Source organism: Staurois parvus, unplaced genomic scaffold (assembly GCF_062004578.1).
Source record: "Staurois parvus isolate SC_StPar_1 unplaced genomic scaffold, SC_StPar_1.0 ptg001090l, whole genome shotgun sequence".
NCBI lineage: Eukaryota > Metazoa > Chordata > Amphibia > Anura > Ranidae > Staurois > Staurois parvus.
The window spans coordinates 5,647,353-5,670,225 of NW_028318886.1; the positions used below are offsets into that span (position 1 = coordinate 5,647,353).

General features: G+C 41.5%; 1 protein-coding gene across 2 annotated transcripts in view; it reads right to left on the reverse strand.

Annotated features, from left to right (window-relative positions):
* CDCA2 (cell division cycle associated 2) overlaps nucleotides 1-9,785 on the reverse strand; it is a 35,299-nt gene extending 25,514 nt beyond the window's left edge. For both annotated transcript variants that reach the window (XM_089658744.1, XM_089658743.1), the window contains exons 1-5: nucleotides 9,363-9,785; nucleotides 7,391-7,521; nucleotides 6,780-6,945; nucleotides 5,947-6,080; nucleotides 2,204-2,291 (exon numbers count right to left, since the gene is read on the reverse strand). In XM_089658744.1, the coding sequence (XP_089514870.1) occupies nucleotides 2,204-2,291; nucleotides 5,947-6,080; nucleotides 6,780-6,945; nucleotides 7,391-7,521; nucleotides 9,363-9,777 (934 nt within the window). In that variant the 5' untranslated portion in view covers nucleotides 9,778-9,785. The remainder of the gene's footprint in view (nucleotides 1-2,203; nucleotides 2,292-5,946; nucleotides 6,081-6,779; nucleotides 6,946-7,390; nucleotides 7,522-9,362) is intronic.
* Between the last annotated feature and the right edge of the window lie 13,088 nt (nucleotides 9,786-22,873).

Here is a 22,873-nt window from a genome sequence, read left to right on the forward strand (position 1 = left end):
GGCAATGACTGCCTGAAGTCTGGAACCCATGGACATTACCAGGGACTGGGTTTCCTCCTTTCTGATGCTTTGCCAGGCTCTAACTGCAGCTGTCTTCAGCTGTTCTTTGTTTGTGGGTCTTTCTGCCTTTAGTTTTGCCTTCAGCAAATTAAATGCATGCACAGTTGGGCTGAGATCAGGTGACTGACTCGGCCATTGCAGAACATTCCCCTTCTTTTCCTTCATTAGCTCCTGGGTTGCTTTTGCAGTGTTTTTTGGATCATTGTCCATCTGTACTGTGAAGCGCTGTTCAATCAACTTTGCTGCATTTGGCTGAATCTGGACTGACAGTATCTCTCTAAACACTGCAGAATTCATCTGGTTGCTTCTGTCTCATCACCAATAAACACCAATGACCCAATGCCACTGGAAGCCATGCATGCCCATGCAATAACACTGCCTCCACCATGTTTTACAGATGACGTTGTATGCTTTGGATCATGAGCTGTTCCAAGCCTTCGCCACACTTTTTTCTTCCCGTCATTCTGGCACAGATTAATCTTAGTTTCATCTGTCCAAAGAATGCTTTTTTGCAGAACTGGTCTGGCTTTTTCAGATGTTTTTTGGCAAAGTCCAATCTGGCATTTCTATTCTTCAGGCTTATGAATGGTTTGCACCTTGTGGTGAACCCTCTGTATTTGCTCTTGTGAAGTCTTCCCTTGATTGTAGGCTGACAATGATACACCCACCTCCTCGAGAGTGTCCTTCACTTGTTTGGATGTTGTGAATGGGTTTTTCTTTACCATAGAGAGGATCCTGCGATCATGCAGCACTGTTGTCTTCCATGGACATCCATGCCATTTTATGTTGCTGAGCTCACCAGTGTTCTTTCCTCAGAATGTACCAAGCTGTTGATTTGGCCACTCCTAATGTTGCTGCTATCTTTCTGATGGATTTGTTTTGTTTTTGAAGCCTTACAATGGTCTGTTGTTTCACTTGCATAGACAGCTCCTTTGAACGCATGATGTAAGTTCACAGCAATAGATTCCAAATGCAAATACCACACTTACAATCAATTCCAGACCTTTTACCTGCTTAATTGATGAGGAAATAACGAAGGAGTAGCCCACACCTGGCCATGAAACACCTTTTGATTCAATTGTCCAATTACTTCTTGTTCCTTGAAAAAAGGGGGCATGGTTACTACTCTTAAGAGCTGTAATTCCTAAACCCTTCCTCCAATTTGGATGTACATACCCTCAAAATTAAACCTGAGAGTGTGCACTTTCAGCCCATATCTCTTAGGGGACAAAAAGTCCCTTATGTGATGATTTTTTTGGCGACAGGCTCTCTTTAATGGAACTCCAGAATCTAAACGGTCCCTGATGTCTCTCCGGTCTTACAATGAATCTAATGCAGTTTAGATTGCACTACATTAGATTCATTGAATTAATTCAATGCATTAGATTTAATTGGATGACAGGTGAGACATCAGGGGGTTACCAGGGGGGGTTTGGAAGCCAGCAGTCAGCTTGTCAGATATACACACTCTCCCAGTGACTGCAGCTGCCAGGAGCGTGTGTAAAACCACCCAATGCTGTTAGGTGTGTATAACCAACATTCACAGACGCTGCCGTCAGGCATGATCGAATCAGCAACTCACCACAGTATCAGAACCAAAACTCTACTCTAGTTTCTTCCCAAAAGCCAAGCTATTCCACCACTGGGTTCCAAATCTTGCACAGCATAAGGAAAGGTAAGCTAGGCTTCTAATAATAGCCTGAATGTCAAATACAAAGCTGCCTTCCAGTGACAGTAATGTGTCACTGCTCTCTGTAGGTCAGTCCAGGGGCATTGGTTAGACTTGGAGATGTGGATTGTTGACATTAAGTTTAACCACTTGCCTGCAGGGCACTTATACCCCCTTCCTGCCCAGGCCAATTTTCAGCTTTCAGAACTATCGCACCTAGAATGACAATTGCGTGGTCATGCAACATTGTACTCATGAAATTTTTATCATTTTTTTGGCGACAGATAGAGCTTTCTTTTGGTGATATTTAATCTCCTCTGGGTTTTTTAATTTTTTGCTAAACAAACAAAAAACTGAAAATTTTGAAAGAAAAAAAAAAAAAAAAACTACCACTATCTGCATTTTTTAAAAATAAAAAAGGTTCACTTTAATCTCTTAAAACATGTACTGTTTATAGAAAGCAAAACTTCATACCCAAGTTAGACACAGCAGGGAAAAATCTGGAAACTGAAGAGCCATCAGACTCCGAGATCTTCTCCAGCACAGGGACTTGTTTAGTTTCCTACCAAAATACAAAATGGGAAACCATGAACATACAGACTCTGAAAAGCCTAACTTACTGATACATTTCAGTAAAATAGGGAGAAATTATGCTGCATGTCTGCAGTTATAGTACAATATACAAACACCAGAGAGAAGAAAAAAAAAAAAAAAAAAAAAAAAAAAAAAAAAACACACGGAGGCAGCCATAACCATCAGTTTCCAGTGGTAATTTTGTTTTGCAAAGGCTAGTTAGAAAATGAAAATACAAACTATCCAATGCACTATTACATAACAGAATGATAGGAGTGTAATAGGGGTACAGGAATTTTGATACTGTTGGGTTCTAAAGCCACCTACAGAAGGGTTGGACACTTGCAAACAAGAAACTTGCCAGCTCTAGGAGAAGCCCTTTTCCACTCAACATGCATCAGTTTGTAGCAAGCAGTACAAAGAACAGGAAGACAAAATTCACAGAGGTGGGAGCTCTGCCCTCAATGGACTCCAAAATGAATTTTCAGATACAAAATTACTTCCCCTCCTCCATCCATTGAGGACACAGGAATCCAGATGTTGTCAAAATGTCCAAAAGCAGTCCAGCTTAAGGGAGGGTGGGGGGGAGGAGGAACAACAGAGAAAATCACTAACAGGCCCAAAAAGAGATTCAGGCTCTGAATCTGGACCAGAGGAGGCAGTGTTCCATACCAACACAACTAGAGGAAGAACACAGAATTAACCTGTTCCTAAAGACCTAAAGAAAGGTCACCACCAGAGAGAATTACTGCACATGAAAGGGGTATGGAACCAGAATGAGCAAAAAGTTGATCAACTGAAAACCTACCCAACAGGTGAAACCAGAACTAATTCCTTTGAGGAAAAAAAACCAAAAAAAGAGAAGACAACGACCCACATGTGGTCAAAAAACGTGGGACAACTTCTGGAACAGGTCCTGGGATCAAACAGGTCCCAGTAAAAAAGGCCAGCCAGTTTAAATGGAAAGGCCCATGTCCTTTGCAACCCTGACATTCTAGGGGACAAAAACTCAGAGACAAAAGAGGCTGTCTGACTCAACAACCAATCTCACTAGGCAAGAGTTACCAGGAAAAACCCAGAAAAAACAAAAAGCCCCCAAAAGGCAAGATTTGCACCACAAGGGTTATGGATCAAGTCTCGAGTTTCCCAGAAAAGGAGTTATCTTGGAGATGGTCCACATTTTTTTTTGGATTGGCAGTACTGTTTTTTTATCATTAGTATAAAATGGGAAACTTTAGAACCCGTTAGTTTTTACTATCTGGGCTCTATTAGAAAGACTACCCGTCACTTTCTGTTTTGGGGACAGCCTTTTACCAGACAGGGAAATCTGAAGGAAAGTAACAAATAGCTGACAAGGGTTCTAGGATATTCCCTACTTAACTAAAAAAATCTAGTGTTACTAAACCCAGGACCCTGCATTCACTATATCTGGTCTCCCACAGTAAACACAACATGGAAATGCAACTATTTTAGTTAGGGATGCACCGAAATTCGGTGGCTGAAACGTTTCAGCCAAAAACACCCCTTTCAGCTGTAGGCCGATATGAAAAACAAAATCGATACAGGTGCTGCAAAAACGCCGCCCCTCGCCACCGCTCGGTAGTTCTCAGCCTTACCTGAGAAACCAGCGACGATCCCGGCGCTGGGCATAGATATTAATGAAGGAAAGATGGCCTCCACTCACCTCTATGCCTACGGAGGACCGGTTCTGGCCATTTTTTTAAAGCACTAGATCAATGCTCCTTTTGATCTAATGCTTTATATTGCAAAGGAGAGATGTGGGGTCTTACCCCACATCTCTCCATAAAGAGGACCTGTCCCAAATTATTTCTATCACAAGGGATGCATGCATTCCTTGTGATAAGAATAAAAGGAACTTTTTTTTTTTTTTTTTTTTTAAAAAGGGACAGTGCAAAAAACATAAAAAAAATTTTTTTTAAAGTGCCCCCGTCCTCGCACGTAGTGGTGAATGCATACGTAGGCCATTCCCACATATGTAAATGGTGTTCAAACCACACATGTGAGGTATCGCCACGAACGTCGGAGCAAGAGCAATAATTCTCACACTAGATGTCCTCTAACTTTACACTACTAACCTGTAAAAATTTTTAAAGCATCACCCATGGAGATTTTTAAGTACAGCAGTTTCATGCCATTCCATGAGCATGCGCAATTTTAAAGCATGACATGTTGGTTATCTATTTACTTGTCGTAACATCCTCTTTCATATTTACAAAAAAATTGGAGTATATATTGTGGGGTTTTCTTTTTGTTTTTTTAATCAAAGTGTATTTTTTTTCCAAAAAATATATATTCATTTTTAAAAACTGCACATTTCGGTTTTTGGCCAAGTGCATTTTGAATTTTCAGTTCCAGCACCAGAATTTTCATTTCGGTGCACCACTAATTTTAGTAAATATAAACTGCTAAAAACCTTTTCTCATTAGCAGTTAGAGCAGTCTTGTGACTTCTATCAGGGTACAGCAGAGCACTGGTTAAAGCTTATAGGAGGAGTTTTCATTCTCCCCTGCTTGTCCTGTGAGGCTGCAGGACCCCTGACCCTCTGTCTGGACAGCGCTGATTGGCCCTGTGCTGATCACATACACTCTCCCAAAAAGAAAAAAAAAAAAAAAAACCTCTCGTAATACACACCAAACTGAGCATGTGCCCCAAGTCTATTCTATCAGCAGATGGATTGGGGACTGTAGAAGAAGGGGAGGACCAGAGAAGACAGGATCGAACAGCCTTTTTACACAGTGTGGAGGATTAACTCCTTAAGTTTTACAGGGAGTATAACGAGCATGCTTTACTTCATATACAGACCGATTTTACGGTTGTGGGTTTATTAACACTTTAACACTGGGGGAAGGGGGGAGGAAACATTGTTACTTCTGCCTGTTGCTGTTTGAGAAGGAAGAGGAAGTGAAGAAACCTCTATTAGGAAAAAAAAACCTGAAGGGAGTTCTAATCCTTCCCCCACTCTATCCTAAACTAAACAAAGTGGATGTAAACCTCAGAAATGAAAAATAAACAAAGCATATCCCTTTATAACGTGTAAGTGACTCAATTAAGAGCACTAAGTATCATGTTTCTGTGCTATCAACATGAATAGCTTCGGTCTAGTTTTCCTTACACCAAGAGAAAAAATGGTGACAGGGAGGGATCTCCAGCAGATTGACAGCATCAGCTCTGTTCCTGTGTGAAAGGGGGGGTGTGTCCCTTTCCTCCAATCAGCTCTCCGAGCTCTCCTCACTGAGCTCTGTAGTGTGTAATTTCAGCTCTCCATCCCCTTTTTTCTCAACTCTCAAGCTTTATAAATTCAGCACTTTGGACAGATGTATAGAAGAGAAGACTGTAGTTAAACAGATACAACTTATGTAGGAGGATTGGTTTCATTTCTTATGCATCACCTGAGGCTAATCACTTCACTGAGTATATGTAAGAGCTTACAACCACTTTAAAAAAAGTTCTGACTGTAGTTATATATTGGATCTTTATCTACATTTAGATAAAGAGGGAGATTTAACGTGTGATGTGAAATTAGACTACCCACTAGGAATAAAACTATTTCAAGTGCCTTCTAAGGGTATCTTGCTTTCTTTGCCATTATAACTCTATGGCACTTTGGTTGACACACAGCTTACCTGAGCGGTCCTCTGTGGTTGTGTGGGTGTCAGTGGTGCGTGGGGCTTCACAGGTACACCTTCTATCTCAGGAAGTAAAGGATCACACACTCTCTTCCTCTTCACTGGTGGTTCAGCTGTTTCACATGTGTTACCTGGGAAACCAAGAGGACAGAAAAAACTTTTACACTCAGACTTGCAAAGTTACTGATAGGTGATGAGAAAAGGGAGAAAACAATAGACATATGCCTCCTCCATTAACTGTTTTATTAAAAGTGTATGTCATGTCTAAATTAAAAGAAAAACAATATTTAGTACATCACTGCAATACATCCACGGTTCCCCATACTTTTCCCTTTAAACATGCAGCACGTAAAAGAGAAAGCGGTTTATTTGCCAGAAACGTAGCTACACTGCTGTTTGAGATCTGAAATCCTAATCACGTGGTGTCAACCCTCCCATATCTTCACAACCCTTCAATTGGTTGCAGTCAGGGTTCAGCCGACAATTTCCCACCTGCTTTTGTCAATTTATTAATCACAGGTTTGTTGAACTATGTGGTGCTGACAGGGCCATCCATGGCTTGATGCTTGGCCGATTCAGCAGGAGACAGCCAAAATTCAAGTCATGTAAGGCCTTCATAAGAGTGTTCTTCTTAGGTTACAATACTGGCTGAACAGAATTACAAATTCTATGGCTGTTAACAATTTCCAACATTTATTGATCTGCTTGTCAATAATATTTCATAGTAACCAGTTTTCATAAGTGTGTCGATGGTAAAATAATTCTGAAATGATGATACATTTGTTCTTCTGGGGTGTTAAAAGATCTAGGATCGCACAGTTTCCTTTTACCATAAGCTTTGCTTCCCAGGGTGTCGCGCTGTGTTTCTTCTTCCTCCTCACAGAATCCCGGAAATGGAAGTTTTCCTTCACTTTCCTCAACTGCTTGGAAAGCATTTCGAAAGGACAACATTTTTTCCTTTAGTATTGAATTCCGTGGAGAAATAAAGGGGTTTGACTGTAAAATTTGAAGAAAAATAATTGCTAGTGTTACAAATGTGATATATTAAATAAAGAAGGGCCCATCTTGCAGGTCCCGCAACAATATGTATAGGTCATTAATGGCATCAGAATGGAGAAAGTCTTTTCCCAAGTGTACATAGCTTTGTGTGTATTTGTATTGAACACCTTCATGTTTCTGGACCCCCTTCCTACTATTTACAATGTCTCAGTGGACTATGGCTGTCCACAGGCAGTTGTCCTCAAGCAGGCCTGACCAGGCCACCCTAAGTGCTAGCTCTTCTCTAGAGGTGAGCAAATCTTTTAAAAAAAAAATTCACCTGCAGTGAATGTTTGTTGAATGACAGATTCACCGCTTTATAAATATACCCCTTGGTGTCTCTAAACTATACTACCATTTCTGTAGCTGTTGCAAATTACAGAGAATAAATGGTTCTGTTTACCAGGGGCTCAGGGCTGGTCTTCTTGCTTCTCTGCAGTGCAATTTGGCGAATCAGAAAGTTCATTTCGGGAGATCCGCGTACACCGATTGTAGATCTGCGTCTGTGTTTGTGCAGAGATCTGGGAGATTTTCCTAAACATGAAAGAATTGGCAGATAGAAAAAATAAATAAATAATAAAAGGGATCAGAAAACAAAGTTGATGTATGTTTTAATGCAGACCTAAAGGATACAAAAAAGTAACATACATGTGCGGCATAAAAAAAACACTGTTCTGGCTTTCATGGTGGGAGGTGTCAAGATGGCAGCTGAAAGAGCTTGAAGAGCTTCAGGTAGAGCTTGCCAGATGCCCCTCCCCCATAGCTACCCAAGTCCTGTATCGATCCAACATTGTGAGCGTCGGTCGGTCTTTTCTTCTCGCTCCCTGTTTCCACAAGCTTGGCTGCCAATCTTTGGGACCCAGTTGTGTAGGATTCTTCCTACACGATCTTTTTGCACTACCAGTTTTCCAGGCCCTGAGGACACCACCTAGCATTTATAAAGGAGAGTCAGCCGGGCAATTTCTTACACTAGCAGTGGTTCCCGTTGTTGATATTTTTAAGCTTCATGCTGTCATACCAACCCTGTGAGCAGAGCCGACCCACGCGGTGTTTCTATGGACGCGCACAGCCAGGCTTGGGAACCCACACGTCTGCCCCCATAGCAAGTGCTTGCTATGGGGGCAGGCCCAGAAGAGGCAACAATGGGTGAACCCAGAAGAGGAGGACTGGGAATGCTTTGTGCAATACCACTGATTATTGCGGGTGAGTATAGCATGTTTATTACTTTACGTAAAGTGGAACTTTAGGAAATAAAATTTAAAAAAGGGAGAACAAGCAGGAATTTTAATACAGAAGACACCTGCTTTGTCTCTTCTGCATTAAAGTTACTTACCTGCTTGTCCTGCGTTTTATAGTGAGCTGCGCATGCAGACAAATTTGGAAACGCCAAATCTAACGTGATCACAGCCCAGGCCCATGACAGTTTTTATTGTTATCACATGGAATGTAAACATTCCTTGTGATAGCAATAGGCAGTGTTACATGACCAAGTAATTGTCAGGCCAAATATTTTAGAATTGAAAGCTGAAAAGTGGCCTAATGAAGGGGTATTACAGAGGCATAGGCAGAGAGCTATAAGAAGTGTCTGCTGCAGCCTAACACTGCACCCCCCGCATCCACTAATCATGGGAGCAATGCTCGGAAAGCCGAGAAATAATAAATGCACTTTGCTTTTTTTTACTTGCAAAAATATGTGCTTTTTTTCACTTGCAAAAATATGTGCATTTACTACTGGGAGGAGCCAAAACACGCTGACATCACCGCACACCAGAGATTGCTGATTGGGATGAGTTATATTCATAGTGCTATGGTCTTCCATCTTAATGTGAATATTTTTCATTTTTCTTAATAAATGGTTTTGCTGATTTACACTATTGGAGTGTTCCCTTCAGTTCTTTTCCTATATACATGCCAAATCTATGAGGGGGAATGAACTTATGAGACTGTAGTTTCCAATGTATTTAACCATCAGTACATGATCAATGTATGGTTAATATATATTTATAGTGGGTTATATATTTCTATTGTCAATTTGGGGTTATTTTTCATTTGTGGAATTATTTAGCGCAGCATGGTAAAGTAGTACCATGCGATCCAGTTGCAGTCAGTTTTCAAAAGTAGCGCATGCACTTCTGTGGTGCAGTGCGATTTGAGCCCATTCAAAACTAATGGGCTCAATTTTCAAGGCACTGAACTGCATGTACATATACAGGAACACACTGCTCGTTCCTGTGTGATTCCCAATGTGAATCGGCCCTCAGTCAGTGAACAGGAATTACTGTACAGTTGTGGAAGGACTACTTTGAACAGAACTAAAACCTGATGGCAGGTTAAATAATCCTTACAGCATACTCACATCACTACTTGCCACCTACCTACACAGTTAGCGAAGCTTTCACTTGAAATGCCAAAAGCATCCACGGTGACATTAGAGAAATCCACTGGTGTGTTTGACTCCCCAATACGCCAATCAGAACAATCGGTGTCCTTCTGAGGAGTGATAAGCGCAACGTCATCCCGATCACCTGGATTGTTAGACTCCATTAACTCTGCTGCCTTGCCAACATCACTCTTCCCATAGTTGTACTTCTTAAGGCCGTCAAACTCGGCAGGGGTGATGTTTTCTTTGGATTCATCACTGCTGATGTATTTGGCATGAGCACGGCCAGAAAAGGGCAAAATTTCATTGCAAAAGTCTGGTATTGCCTCCTCGGCTACGACCACAAAGGTTTGTTCTTCAGTCTCTGGGGGCAGGACGGGAATCTCCTGCAACGCTATCCTTGTGGCCATTCTCGTTCACCTAGAAAGAAGGATGGATACATGGTTATAGGGAAGGCATCACTAAAGTGGACTGCAGACCAGATCCAAGACTGAGCCACTCACTGTCCCATCAGGACCCACGGTGGAGCCATTTAGAAGCTGCTTCTATCCCTCAGCCTCCGCCGTTGTCATTCTCAAAGATGATCCAATACATTCAATGCCGAGCTGTGCCTCCTGCATTCAGTTTATTGCTATCCTGCCCCCCGCTCTGAAGGGGTTAGAGGAAGTTACTGGAGGGGGGGGCTTCTGGTTGTCAAGAGTACAGAGATGTCAAGAGGAGGGTGTAAGGCTGTGAGGAAGACAGTGCTAAGGGGGGTGTGTGTGTCTGTACGTACGCTGTGAATAGAGGGGGCATGTTATATAAAGGGGATTCAGTACACTGCTGTGAAGGGGGTGAGGGGTGATGTGAGGGGAGTCTGACCACATTACTCTGAAGGAAAAACTGATGTGAAGTGGGGGATTGAGGAAAATGCTATCAGAACAGGATTGTCCTGACATGTAGTTCCGGGTGCCAGGCAGGAGGTTTTTTTTTTTTTTTCTTTACATTTATCCCTGCTGCAAGGCTTACTGAACCAATGGTCTGCTCTCCCGTAAAAGCAATCCCAGTGGTTATCTAGCCGCTGGATCGCTTTTACAAACAGCGGGAGGGGGCATCTCCCCCACCCTCATCCTCCACACCAGAATAGTCCTGCCCTCCATCGCTGGAGCCCAGGGAGTCCCCCCGCCTCCTCATTCACAGTCATCGCTGGTGTAGCAGTAAGAGCTGTATCCACCAGAACAAGCTGAAGGTGCTCCCGACACCTCCTCCTCCACACCAGGACAGTCCTACCTTTGATGTGAATTCACATTATCCACAGCACAGCAGCAGACAAAAAAAAAAATAAATAATAATCGTGACAGGTGGATTTTAAAAGGGGAAGCAGTAAGTTGCCATATCATCCCTTTAAAACCGGACACATTAATACACAGAGTTCTAGGGATGTGAACACTACAAGTACCAACAGCCTTTGTGGCTGTTGGCTTGTAGTTCTCAATAAACTACCAGGGCACTGTTCAGCTCTCTAGGTAGTTTGAGATTCCTGTCATTGTGTAGCTGTCTGCCTGTATCAGAGGCACCCGTTATAGGGGATGAGTCAGATACCTCTGCAAAATCATTTAGGTCAACAGATAGAATGAAATATTTATATAATGGTCACACAAACACAATAGAATACCCAATTTCCTGCTTTAAGATGGTGTACGCCCATGGAATAGTGCCAAACTACGGTACCTACAAATCTCTATAGGCAACGTTTTCGGCTTGGTTCATACTAGTGCGACTCCAAATTTGTGCCACTTAAATAAATGGGTTGCGACTTATCATGCGACTATGCGTCCAAAGTTGCCTTTAAAAGGTTATCTTTTTAAAGCTTTTACAGGTTGCCAGTTTACAGTTACACAGGTCTGGAGCTAGAATTATTGCTCTCGCTCACGTTTGTGGTGATACCTCAAATGTGTGGTTTGTTCGTATTTGCGAGTGAGAGCAGGGGCACGTTACATTTTTTTTCTTAATTTTTTTATTTTCCACTGTACATTTTAATATTGGACTTATTGCTAACACATGGGATGAACACCCCTTGTGATAGCATGAGCTATGACAGGTCCTCTTTCTGGAGAGATCTGGGGTCTATGAGACCAAGAGCTCTTCTCTGGCTTTCAAAGCAGCAGATCAAACAGACCTACACAAGAAACCAAAGCTGGATGTGACAATAACCTTGTCGCTTCGGGTTTCTGACATCACATAGTGGCGGAAACAGGGTTGTGGAAATTTTGGAAAAAACTAAATTGATGTCCCAATCTACTTGTCCCTCATGACAATCTACTTTTCCTAAAAGAAAGAAAAAAAAAACAAAAAATACACAAAAAAAAAAACAACAAAACACACAATTTTAACCAAGACCGTATTTAAATCTGAGGTGCTGTTAGGAATGTCTAGGACTGTTAAAAATCAAAATTGGCTTTATGGTGACTTAAAGATTTAATTTTTAACATTGCGCTATAGGTCATCTCCTCCCCTCATTGTCTCCAGAACCGCAACCGGGGACTAGCAGGGAGGGGAGAAGCCGTGCAGTGTAATGGGCAGTGATTGGGTGCTGGTTAGGGAAGGTGAGTGTGAGGCTTATGCTTTATCCTTTTTGATGCCAGAGCCATTTTTGCATTTTTTGCACACGTTTAAAAAAAATCATTTTAGGCTTGCAGATTACACAAAACCTCCAAACATTATATATTTTCTGAAGGCAAATGATCGTAGAGAATAAAATAGTGGTAATCCCAATTTTTTTATGTCGAATGATATTATTGGAAAGGTCTAGGAAAAGCAAAATTTCAGTAAGAAATACTTAGGGTAATTTTTGTTTTTGCCCTAAAATTTATTAATTTTTTTTGTAAAATATAAAACAGATGAGATTCCACTGAGTAAATAGATATCCAACATGTCAAACCTTAAATTTGCGTGCGCTCATGAAATGGTGACAAACTTCAGTACCCTATATTTTCTATAGGCGACCCTTTTAAAGCTCCTTATAGGTCACCAGTATAGTGTTACGGAGGAGGTCTCATGCTAGAATTATTACTCCCATTCTGGCATGCGCGGCGATAAGGTGTGTGTGTGTGTGTGTGTGTGTGTGTGTGTGTGTGTGTGTGTGTGTGTGTGTGTGTGTGTGTGTGTGTGTGTGTGTGTGTGTGTGTGTGTGTGTGTGTGTGTGTGTGTGTGTGTGTGTGTGTGTGTGTGTGTGTGTGTGTGTGTGTGTGTGTGTGTGTGTGTGTGTGTGTGTGTGTACTTTTTTTTTTTTTTTTTAAAGGTATTTTATATGCTTGGGTGCAACTTAAATTTTTTTTTAATAGTAAAAAAAAAATCAAACAGCTTTTTATTTTCATCACATAGTTCCCTATGTGATCATTTTTCGGTGAAAGGTTCAATTTAATGAGACAATGTCTCCCCTGTAAATAATCAAAAATCCTCCTGCGCTACAAATGGTAAAATGACCAACTATAAGCTGCCAGCACTCCTCTGCTGATACCTCATACAGTGTGAACTTAATAATTAAAATAGTGTGGCGCTCTAAATAATAAATAAATATATATATATATAAATGAAAAAAATGCATATGTGACCAAATAAATATAAATATATATAAATGTGACAAATTCATATAATGAAATCCATGAAACAATCCCAAATAAATAATATAAAATAAATAACAATGTGTAATAAATCCTATATCAAATAGACCTCAAGTGATCACTTAAATAATTAATCTAGTGTCTAGGTTCAATGATCAAAGTCATGCTTGTACATAAAAATAAAATGACCAAGTAATATTGCACCATATACCCCGGGACCCCGAGGAAGTCACGAGCAGACAGTGACGTAACGCGTAGGTTCGCGAGTCCGAAGTTTCCGGTGCGCGATGACGCACTTCCGGCGTGCGACGCCATCTTGCTTCACCTAGGAAGTCCCATTCGCATGTAATATACCCACACATCGGTGAGGAGGGTGGACTGCGATACAATGTGAGTGTTACTACTCTATACTTTCAATAAAAGGAGTCATTAATACTGCACTTAGAGGGCATTCTCTTTTTTGGCTCACTGGACTGGTGAGCCATTGTTCTTCAGAGACACCTTGGCTGAATTAGTGAAACAGGAGTCTCATAAAGGAATCTAATGAAGGAGGAAAGCTGCTGATCTATTTGGAATTAGGGATCCAGGGTGATCCTGCAAGCCTGCTGGCGCCTAGGGGTCACCGGGAGGAGGTGAGGAGGCAATTTAGCCACCTGTAGAAGAAGAGTTTGGCACCAACCACGAATTTTCATCACCACACATAGCATGGTTATTTTTGTCACCTGATGGACTGTGTTTTTTCATTGATTATTTAATAAGTTGGATGATATGTTATTTGCACTTATTTTGGCACTTTAGCACTTTTTTCACTTTGTATATGGTGCAATATTACTTGGTCATTTTATTTTTATGTACAAGCATGACTTTGATCATTGAACCTAGACACTAGATTAATTATTTAGGTGATCACTTGAGGTCTATTTGATATAGGATTTATTACACATTGTTATTTATTTTATATTATTTATTTGGGATTGTTTCATGGATTTCATTATATGAATTTGTCACATTTATATATATTTATATTTATTTGGTCACATATGCATTTTTTTCATTTATTTATATATTTATTATTTAGAGCGCCACACTATTTTAATTATTAATGTCTCCCCTGTGCTGCCCTGAATGTAATGCAGTGTAGATCACAGTGCATTCCATTCTTTCCCAGTCACAATGGCTGGGAATCTGTGAATGGGGACCTGGAAGTGACGTCAAACATAACTTCCGGGTCAGGACAAGACGGCACACAATAAGCCAGTCCTGCGCCCGCAGATGGGCAAGCGGAGCTCGGGAGACTTGGCGATCGGAGGAGGGGGGTTCACAGGCAGGGGTGACGGAGGCTTGCACCGTGGTGGACTGTGTGGAAGCAAATCGGGCTACATGTTGAAAAGACAAATAAAAAAAAAAAATACCTGCCCAATGCCCAGAACTACATGTCCCAGGCATCGGGCGATACAAATTCAACATCCCTGGCAAAACAAGAGCAGGTTCTCTCATTGTGTTCAGGGAAGCCAATGCCACCAGTGGCATCTTTACTAAGCTCCCTGATCACTGTGGAGCTTGGTAAAGGCAGCAGATGGGGGAAGCGACCTCCTTACACTGCCTGTAAACGTGATCAAGTGGCTCTATAGCCACTGGATTTACTTTTACTTTACAAGGAATCATCCACTGAAAATTTAAATACCAGGATGAACTAAATCGATAAAGAAAGTTGTCAACGATTTTCATTATTATCTGGCCTGCATACAGAAAGCATTATTTGTTTATAGGTCAGTATACACAGTGCAGCATACAAAGCTCAGTACACATTCATACATGTCAGTACACACAGTGAAGCACACATACAGCTCAGTACACTGTCCGTACAGGTCAGTAAGTGCCTTGTGAATTTGGAATGTGAATCTGCGAGGAGCAATGCCCCATGGGACATGTAGTCCTGGGCAGAAGGAGGAAGTAATGTAAGGGCTCTGTGTACCGAAGATCAGCATCAGCGTCCCTTTGTGATAACATTTTGCAGTTTCAGTTTTCTCCCCTTTGTAAAACTGTATATGTTTAGCAGCTGTTATGTAGACAGACATTCTACACTGTTTGTTTAGGGAAATGTGACCTTGTAGTCTTTCATTTTTATAGAGTTCATACTGTATTATTGGTTGTAGGGTTTTGTTGTGGGTGGGGAAAACCCAGTGCCAGGCTGTCTGGTGGGGGTAAAGCTGTATATACTGAGCTGTGCTTAATAAAGATTCATTCATTTCACCCTATACGAAGTTCCGACTCGTGGTTTGGGATATCAGAGAAGGATTGGTTTTGAGCTCGAATACCTGCCTTGACAGAGCGCTAGAAGACTTGCCAGAAAAGGGGACCACTGGCTGAGACGCATCACTCCGCACAAGGAAGTCCAGGCGGAACGGTTCCGCCACAGAGGCCAAATAGATTGCAGGTAAATTACGGCACAATTATATTTAAACGTTTACCAGCATTGTGCATTAGATTTAAAAATGAATATTGCAATGCAAAAAAGTCTCAGCCTTTACTACTGATTTAACCCCCTTTAAGGGGTTTCAGATGCTTGGGAGGCGAGTTTTCTGATCATGTGACTGACATGATTGGCGGTCATTGGATTGGAAAGCTCCCAATCACAAGTAGAAATTGGGAGCTTTCCCTTAGCCACCAGTAACTGCCAGGAGCATGCATGCGCGGCGCTCTTGGCACAGCTGTTTATCCTTAGGTATGCAGCCTCTCGACGTTAAGGTCCACTGCCTACCAAGAGGCTGCATACATGCGTACGGCTGGTGGGAAGGAGTTAATATAAAGAGGTTCCCCCCCTCATACATGACTCCTAGTTAAATTACTTGTATATAATATTTTCCGGTTATATTTATTAGTATATGTTTTATATTACTCACACCGTTTCACAGTATAAATGGACCCCTATAATAGCGATTATCTGCAGCTGGGCTGCAGATGTTTCTAATTGTACTAGAAAGGGCTAATTTTTGGTTTTTAACCTCATCATGACAGGTGATACAAAAAGCATGCTGCTGGATCTAAATGTCCTAGTGGGAGCAGGTAGCTTGTATCAAGGTACCCATCTATGACAAGGGAGCCTGCATAATACTACATCATAGTCCTGTCTGGAAATCTGCAAAACTGGGTTTTAGGGCCAGTTCACACTACATGTGTTTCAGTTGCTTTTTTTCTGCATCGGAAATACACAGAAAGTAGGTTATATGGTTGCCAATGTCATAGTTCACATCAATGCTTGCAGTTCAAATGCATTCCAGTTGCAGATAAAAAAGAAAAAAAAAAAAAGTAGAACAGGCTGCATTTTTTTCTGCACAGAACTGTACTGGAACGCAGTAAAACGCACATGTCCCTATTTAAATTGAAGAAAAAAAATGAACTGGAATGCATAAAAAACGCACTGGAATGTGTCAAAAAATGTGTCAGAATGCATCAGAAACGCATCCAGAACACATCTGGACTGCGTTTCTATAGTGTGAACCAGCCCTTAGACCTGTTTTTATTTCTTTAAATATATAAAAAAGGGTGTGGTAATTTAAAAAAAAAAAAAAAAAAAAAAAAAAAAAAAAAAAAAAACTTGTCCAGGGACTAAATCGGTGTCCCATCTACTTGTCCCTCATGACAATCTACTTGTCCTGATAAAAAAAAAAACTAATTTTAACCAAAACCATATTTAAATCTGCTTTAAGTAATGTCTGGGGCTTTTAAAAACAAAAAGGGGCTTTATGGTGACTTAAACGTTTCATATTTTTAAAATTGCAGCACCGATTGGCTGCTCATCAGGAAAGGGGAGTGTCATGCTGATCCTTTATCCATTTCGCTGGCAGAGCCGTTTATGCATTTTTTGCACACGTTTAAAAAAAAAAAAAAATCATTTTATCCACCCCCTTTTTTTTTTTTTTTTACTTCTTCATACCATTTGTTTCCCCTTCCATTCTGTTTTTCATCCCTTTATATAATTTTCCTATATATTAAGAAAAAAAAAAAAAAGGAAGAAGGACAGACGGACCCCAATGCTCATAGGGGCAGTGAGTTTTCCTCCTCGCAGTACACCTCCAGTTGACCTTCCCTTTTACGGCATACAGTATATGGTCTAACTAACCTGTTGATTATTCTCTTTATGTCTTATCCGTGAATGGTTATTTCATGATTTTTGTATACTGGGGATGTTACCCCTTTGCTTTTGACTTTTATATTGGAAATGCTTTACACTGTTCTGCGAGTATGGTGAAATCCATATAAATAAAGAATTTGAAAAAAAAAAATTGTTTTAGGCCTGAAAATAACACAAACCCCCCAAACATTATATATTTTCTGAAATCAGAGATCCTAGAGAATAAAACAGCAGTAGTTCCAATTTTTATGTCACATGATATAATCATCAAAATTTCAGTAAAAAATACACTTACGTTAATTTTAGGGCACAAAAAGCAATAAATTATCCAATTTATTTGTAAAATATAAGAGACAAGGTTGCTGCGAGTAAATAGATATCCAACATGTCAAACCTTAAATTTGTGCGCGCTTGTGAAATGGCAACAAACTTTAGTACCCTATATTTTCTATAGGCGACACTTAAATCTCCTTATAGGTCATCAGTATAGTGGTATGGAGGAGGTCTGGTGCTAGAATTATTGCTCTCATTCTGGCGTGCACGGCGATATGTAACATGTGTATCGCAATCCACGGTTTCATGTGTAGGAGCCCGAGCATGTGCTTTTACGTTTGTGTGCGCGTACATATGTGGGGGGGGCCTTGAAAAATTTGAGGGAGTTATATGCTTGTGTGTAACTTCCATTAAAAAAAAAAAAAAATTTACTTTTTTTTTTTAAATTTAAAATCACATAAGGGACAAAGTCCCCTATGTGATGATTTTTGGTGACAGGTTCTCTTTTTTGAGGCATCCAGCATGCATGTCTCCCCTGTACTACACTGAATGTAATGCGGTGCACATCACACAGCATTACATTCTTTGCCGGCCTCAATGACCGGGAATCTGTCGAACGGGGAGAAGGGGTGGGGAGGGGAGCGGATATGTCCGCTCTCCCCCTCCCTCCCCTATACCACATCCCGCGGCACCCACCGAACCAGTCTTGGGCCTGCAGATGGGCAAGCGGAGCCCAGAACATATAGCGGGGGCGAGGCTGACACTGTGGGCGGTGTGTAAGCAATCGGCGGCAGCACTGCTGCCCAAATGCTTCCATCTGGCAGGTGAGCCCGCTGCTTTCCCGCAGCAGGGCTAAAGGCAAAAAAAGAGCTACCTGCCTGGCACCCAGAACTACATGTCCCGGGCGTCAGGCGATAGGAATTGAGACATCCATGCATAAATTTATATTATCTCAGAGTCTGATAATATGTATCAGATTCAACCTCTATAAATGTGTGTACATCTATGTATATACAGTATATCTTCTGTTATTCTGAGATATCTGTTCCCTATTCAATGCTTTAAAAAAAAAAAAACACCTTTACACGTTAACTAAATTACACACCATACTTTTTTTTCACTTCAAGGTACAAGAAAAAAAAAAAAAAATCATCATGAAAATGGCAGAGAATGCTGACAAAGTGACTGCAGAAAAAAATGTGCATCCCAAGTCTAAGGCAGGGGTCTTCAAACTTTACAAACAAAGGGCCAGTTTACTGTGCTTCAGACTTTCCAGGGGCCAGATTGTGGCCAATGGGGGTAGAAAATGTCCCAGGCCCAACATCAGTGAGAGTAAACTTCGCCACAGGGTTGGTAGTCAGTAACATAGCGCCTGTGGTCAGGGGGAGGAGGAATAGTGGCTCATCATTGGTATTAATGGGAGGACCAGTACCCCATCATTGGTATCAGTGGAAGAAATAACACCTTATTGTTGGTGTCAGTGGGAGGAATAGTGCCCCACCATTGGTGTCAGTGGGAGGAATAGTGCCCCACCATTGGTGTCAGTGGGAGGAATAGTGCCCCACCATTGGTGTCAGTGGGAGGAATAGTGCCCCACCATTGGTGTCAGTGGGAGGAATAGTGCCCCACCATTGGTGTCAGTGGGAGGAATAGTGCCCCACCATTGGTGTCAGTGGGAGGAATAGTGCCCCACCATTGGTGTCAGTGGGAGGAATAGTGCCCCACCATTGGTGTCAGTGGGAGGAATAGTGCCCCACCATTGGTGTCAGTGGGAGGAATAGTGCCCCACCATTGGTGTCAGTGGGAGGAATAGTGCCCCATCATTGGTGTCAGTGGGAGGAATAGTGCCCCACCATTGGTGTCAGTGGGAGGAATAGTGCCCCACCATTGGTGTCAGTGGGAGGAATAGTGCCCCACCATTGGTGTCAGTGGGAGAAATAGTGCCCCACCATTGGTGTCAGTGGGAGGAATAGTGCCCCATCATTGATGTCAGTGGGAGGAATAGTGCCCCACCATTGATGTCAGTGGGAGGAATAGTGCCCCACCATTGGTGTCAGTGGGAGGAATAGTGCCCCATCATTGGTGTCAGTGGGAGGAATAGTGCCCTACTATTAGTGACAGGAATTATGCCCCACTGTTGGTGGAAGGAATAGTGCCTCATATCAGTGGGAGGACTATTACCCCAAGGGCCAAATAAAGGCTACCAAAGGGCCGCATCCAGCCCTCAGGCCACAGTTTGGAGACCACTGTTCTAAAGCATGGGAGCATTTTATGTTAAATGCTGCAAAGAAGGTTGTCACCTGCAAAATTTTAAATACAAAAAATGGCATATTGAGGTTTCTATCTGAATAAAGTGGAACTTCACTCTATCAATCAACATTCACAGTTTTTAATCCTTATGCTGCTAGCATTAGTAAACAGATAGGAAAGCATATCATATTTACAGTACTTGTTTTGACTTTTTTTTCACATTTCAGTTACTTCCTGGTTTCCATGCCTAGGCAATTGTCATACATCCCAGCAGTCTTCAGAAGGGAAGGTGGGGTTTTCTCAGCTAAACACTACCTCCTGTCTGCATGTCTGAGCTAAGGGCAGAGGGATTTCAAGAAGTAAAGGATACATGATTCATCTGCCCTTACTCAAAATGGCTGCAGCCAGAAAGCGGAGGGGTGTATTTCAAAGTGATTTCTAAGCAAAATAAAGCATTGAGGCTTGGATGGATGGGGGAATTTTCTATGGATATTAAAAATGAATGAAATGTCATTTTTGGTTTGTAGTGCTCAAATTCAGTGTAGCTCTGAAGTGTAGTGTGTACACTAACTGTTTTTTAGGCTCATAAAATGCTGGAAAAAACACTGGATAAAAAAAAAAAAAAAAACACGCTGGTATTGTAATTTTAGTAGTGTTTTTACAGTACATGTAGGGGAAAAAAAAAAAAAAAGCAAAAAGCAGTTAGGGGTATTTTAATAGTGTTTTTTTTCTACCGGAAACACGCTACCAAAAACTCTACAAAACCAAATTTTTTGCTTCAAAAAGCTGAAACGTGAAAAACACTACTAGCCTAAAATACTGTTCATGGACACATAGGATAACACGGATAACAGCTTCCAGGAGCTTAAAAAAGCGCTAGTGCGCATGAGCCTTAATTGGTTAACCACTTGCCCTCCTGAGGATTTACTCCCCTTCCTGACCAGGCCATTTTTTTGCATTACGTCGCTGCGTTACTTTAACTGACAATTGTGCGGTCATGCAACGCTGCACCCAAACGAAATTTACATCCTTTTTTTCTCACGAATTGAGCTTTCTTTCGGTGGGATTTGATTGCCTGTGCGGTTTTTATTTTTTTGCACTATAAAAACAATTACATAAAAATACCGACAATTTTGAGCAAAAAAACAATATTTTTGACTTTTTGCTATTAAACATGTCCAGCAAAAAAAATTTTAAAAATCAAATTTTGTCATAAATGTAGGCCAAAATATATTCTGCTCCATGTCTTTGCTGTAAAAAAAATCCCAATATGTGTAAATTAATTGGTTTATGTGAAAGTCAGCATTTACAAATGGCGGTATAGATTCTGGAATTTTTTTTTTTGTTACTAGAACTGGCGGCGATCAGCAACTTAAAGCCAGACAGCAGCGGACATTCTGACACTGGAAGGAACTGACTTATGGGGGTCATAGATGGGTCGAAAATCGGCCGATTTTCGGATCGTTAGTGGGCTATTTGTTCGGCCGTTTTTAGGTATTTTGGCAGATTTTTTTTATCGGTAAAGTTGGAAAAAAATCGGCCGATTTTCGCGGCAATGATGGGAAAATCAGCCGATTTTTTCCCGATAAAAAAAATCTGCGCATGAGCAGTGACCTGCAAGAGGAGGAGGAGGAGGAGGAAGAAGGAGGAGGAAGAAGAAGGAGGAGGAGGAAGAAGAAGGAGGAAGAGGAAGAAGAAGGAGGAAGAGGAAGAAGAAGGAGGAAGAGGAAGAAGAAGGAGGAAGAGGAAGAAGGAGGAAGAGGAAGAAGGAGGAAGAGGAAGAGGAAGAAGGAGGAAGAGGAAGAGGAAGAAGGAGGAAGAGGAAGAGGAAGAAGGAGGAAGAGGAAGAGGAAGAAGGAGGAAGAGGAAGAGGAAGAAGGAGGAAGAGGAAGAGGAAGAAGGAAGAAGGAGGAAGAGGAAGAAGGAAGAAGGAGGAAGAGGAAGAGGAAGAAGGAAGAGGAAGAGGAGGAAGAGGAAGAGGAAGAAGGAGGAAGAGGAAGAAGGAGGAAGAGGAAGAAGGAGGATGAAGATGAAGAAGAAGAAGAAGAGGAAGGATGATGAAGATGAAGAAGAAGAAGAAGATGAAGAAGAAGAAGAAGAAGATGAAGAAGAAGATGAAGAAGAAGAAGAAGAAGATGAAGAAGAAGATGAAGAAGAAGAAGAAGAAGAAGAAGAAGATGAAGAAGAAGAAGAAGAGGAAGGAGGATGAAGAGGAAGGAGGATGAAGAAGAAGGAGGATGAAGAAGAAGGAGGATGAAGAAGAAGGAGGATGAAGAAGAAGGAGGATGAAGAAGAAGGAGGATGAAGAAGAAGGAGAAGGAGAAGAAGGAGAAGGAGAAGAAGAAGAAGGAGAAGGAGAAGAAGGAGAAGAAGAAGGAGAAGAAGGAGAAGAAGAAGAAGAAGAAGAAGGAGAAGAAGAAGAAGGAGAAGAAGAAGAAGGAGAAGAAGAAGGAGAAGAAGAAGAAGGAGAAGAAGAAGAAGGAGAAGAAGAAGGAGAAGAAGAAGAAGGAGAAGGAGAAGAAGGAGAAGAAGGAGAAGAAGAAGAAGGAGAAGAAGAAGAGAAGAAGAAGAAGGAGAAGAAGAAGAAGGAGAAGAAGGAGAAGGAGAAGAAGGAGGAAGAAGGAGGAGGAAGAAGAAGAAGAGGAAGGAAGATGAAGAAGAAGAAGAAGAGGAAGGAAGATGAAGAAGAAGAAGAAGAAGAAGAAGAAGAAGAGGAAGGAGAAGAAGAAGAGGAAGGAGGATGAAGAAGAGGAAGAAGGATGAAGAAGAGGAAGAAGGATGAAGAAGAGGAAGAAGGATGAAGAAGAGGAAGGAGGATGAAGAAGAGGAAGGAGGATGAAGAAGAAGGGAAGGAGGATGAAGAAGAAGAGGAAGGAGGATGAAGAAGAAGAGGAAGGAGGATGAAGAAGAAGAGGAAGGAGGATGAAGAAGAAGAGGAAGGAGGATGAAGAAGAAGAGGAAGGAAGAAGAAGAAGAAGAAGAAGAAGAGGAAGGAAGAAGAAGAAGAAGAAGAGGAAGGAAGAAGAAGAAGAAGAGGAAGGAGAGAAGAAGAAGAGGAAGGAAGAAGAAGAAGAAGAGGAAGGAAGAAGAAGAGGAAGGAAGATGAAGAAGAAGAAGAAGAAGAAGAAGGAAGGAAGATGAAGAAGAAGAAGAAGAAGAAGAAGGAGGGGGAGGGGGAGGGGGAGGGGGAGGGGGAGGAGGAGGAGGAAGAAGAAGAAGAAGAAGAAGAAGAAGAAGAAGAAGAAG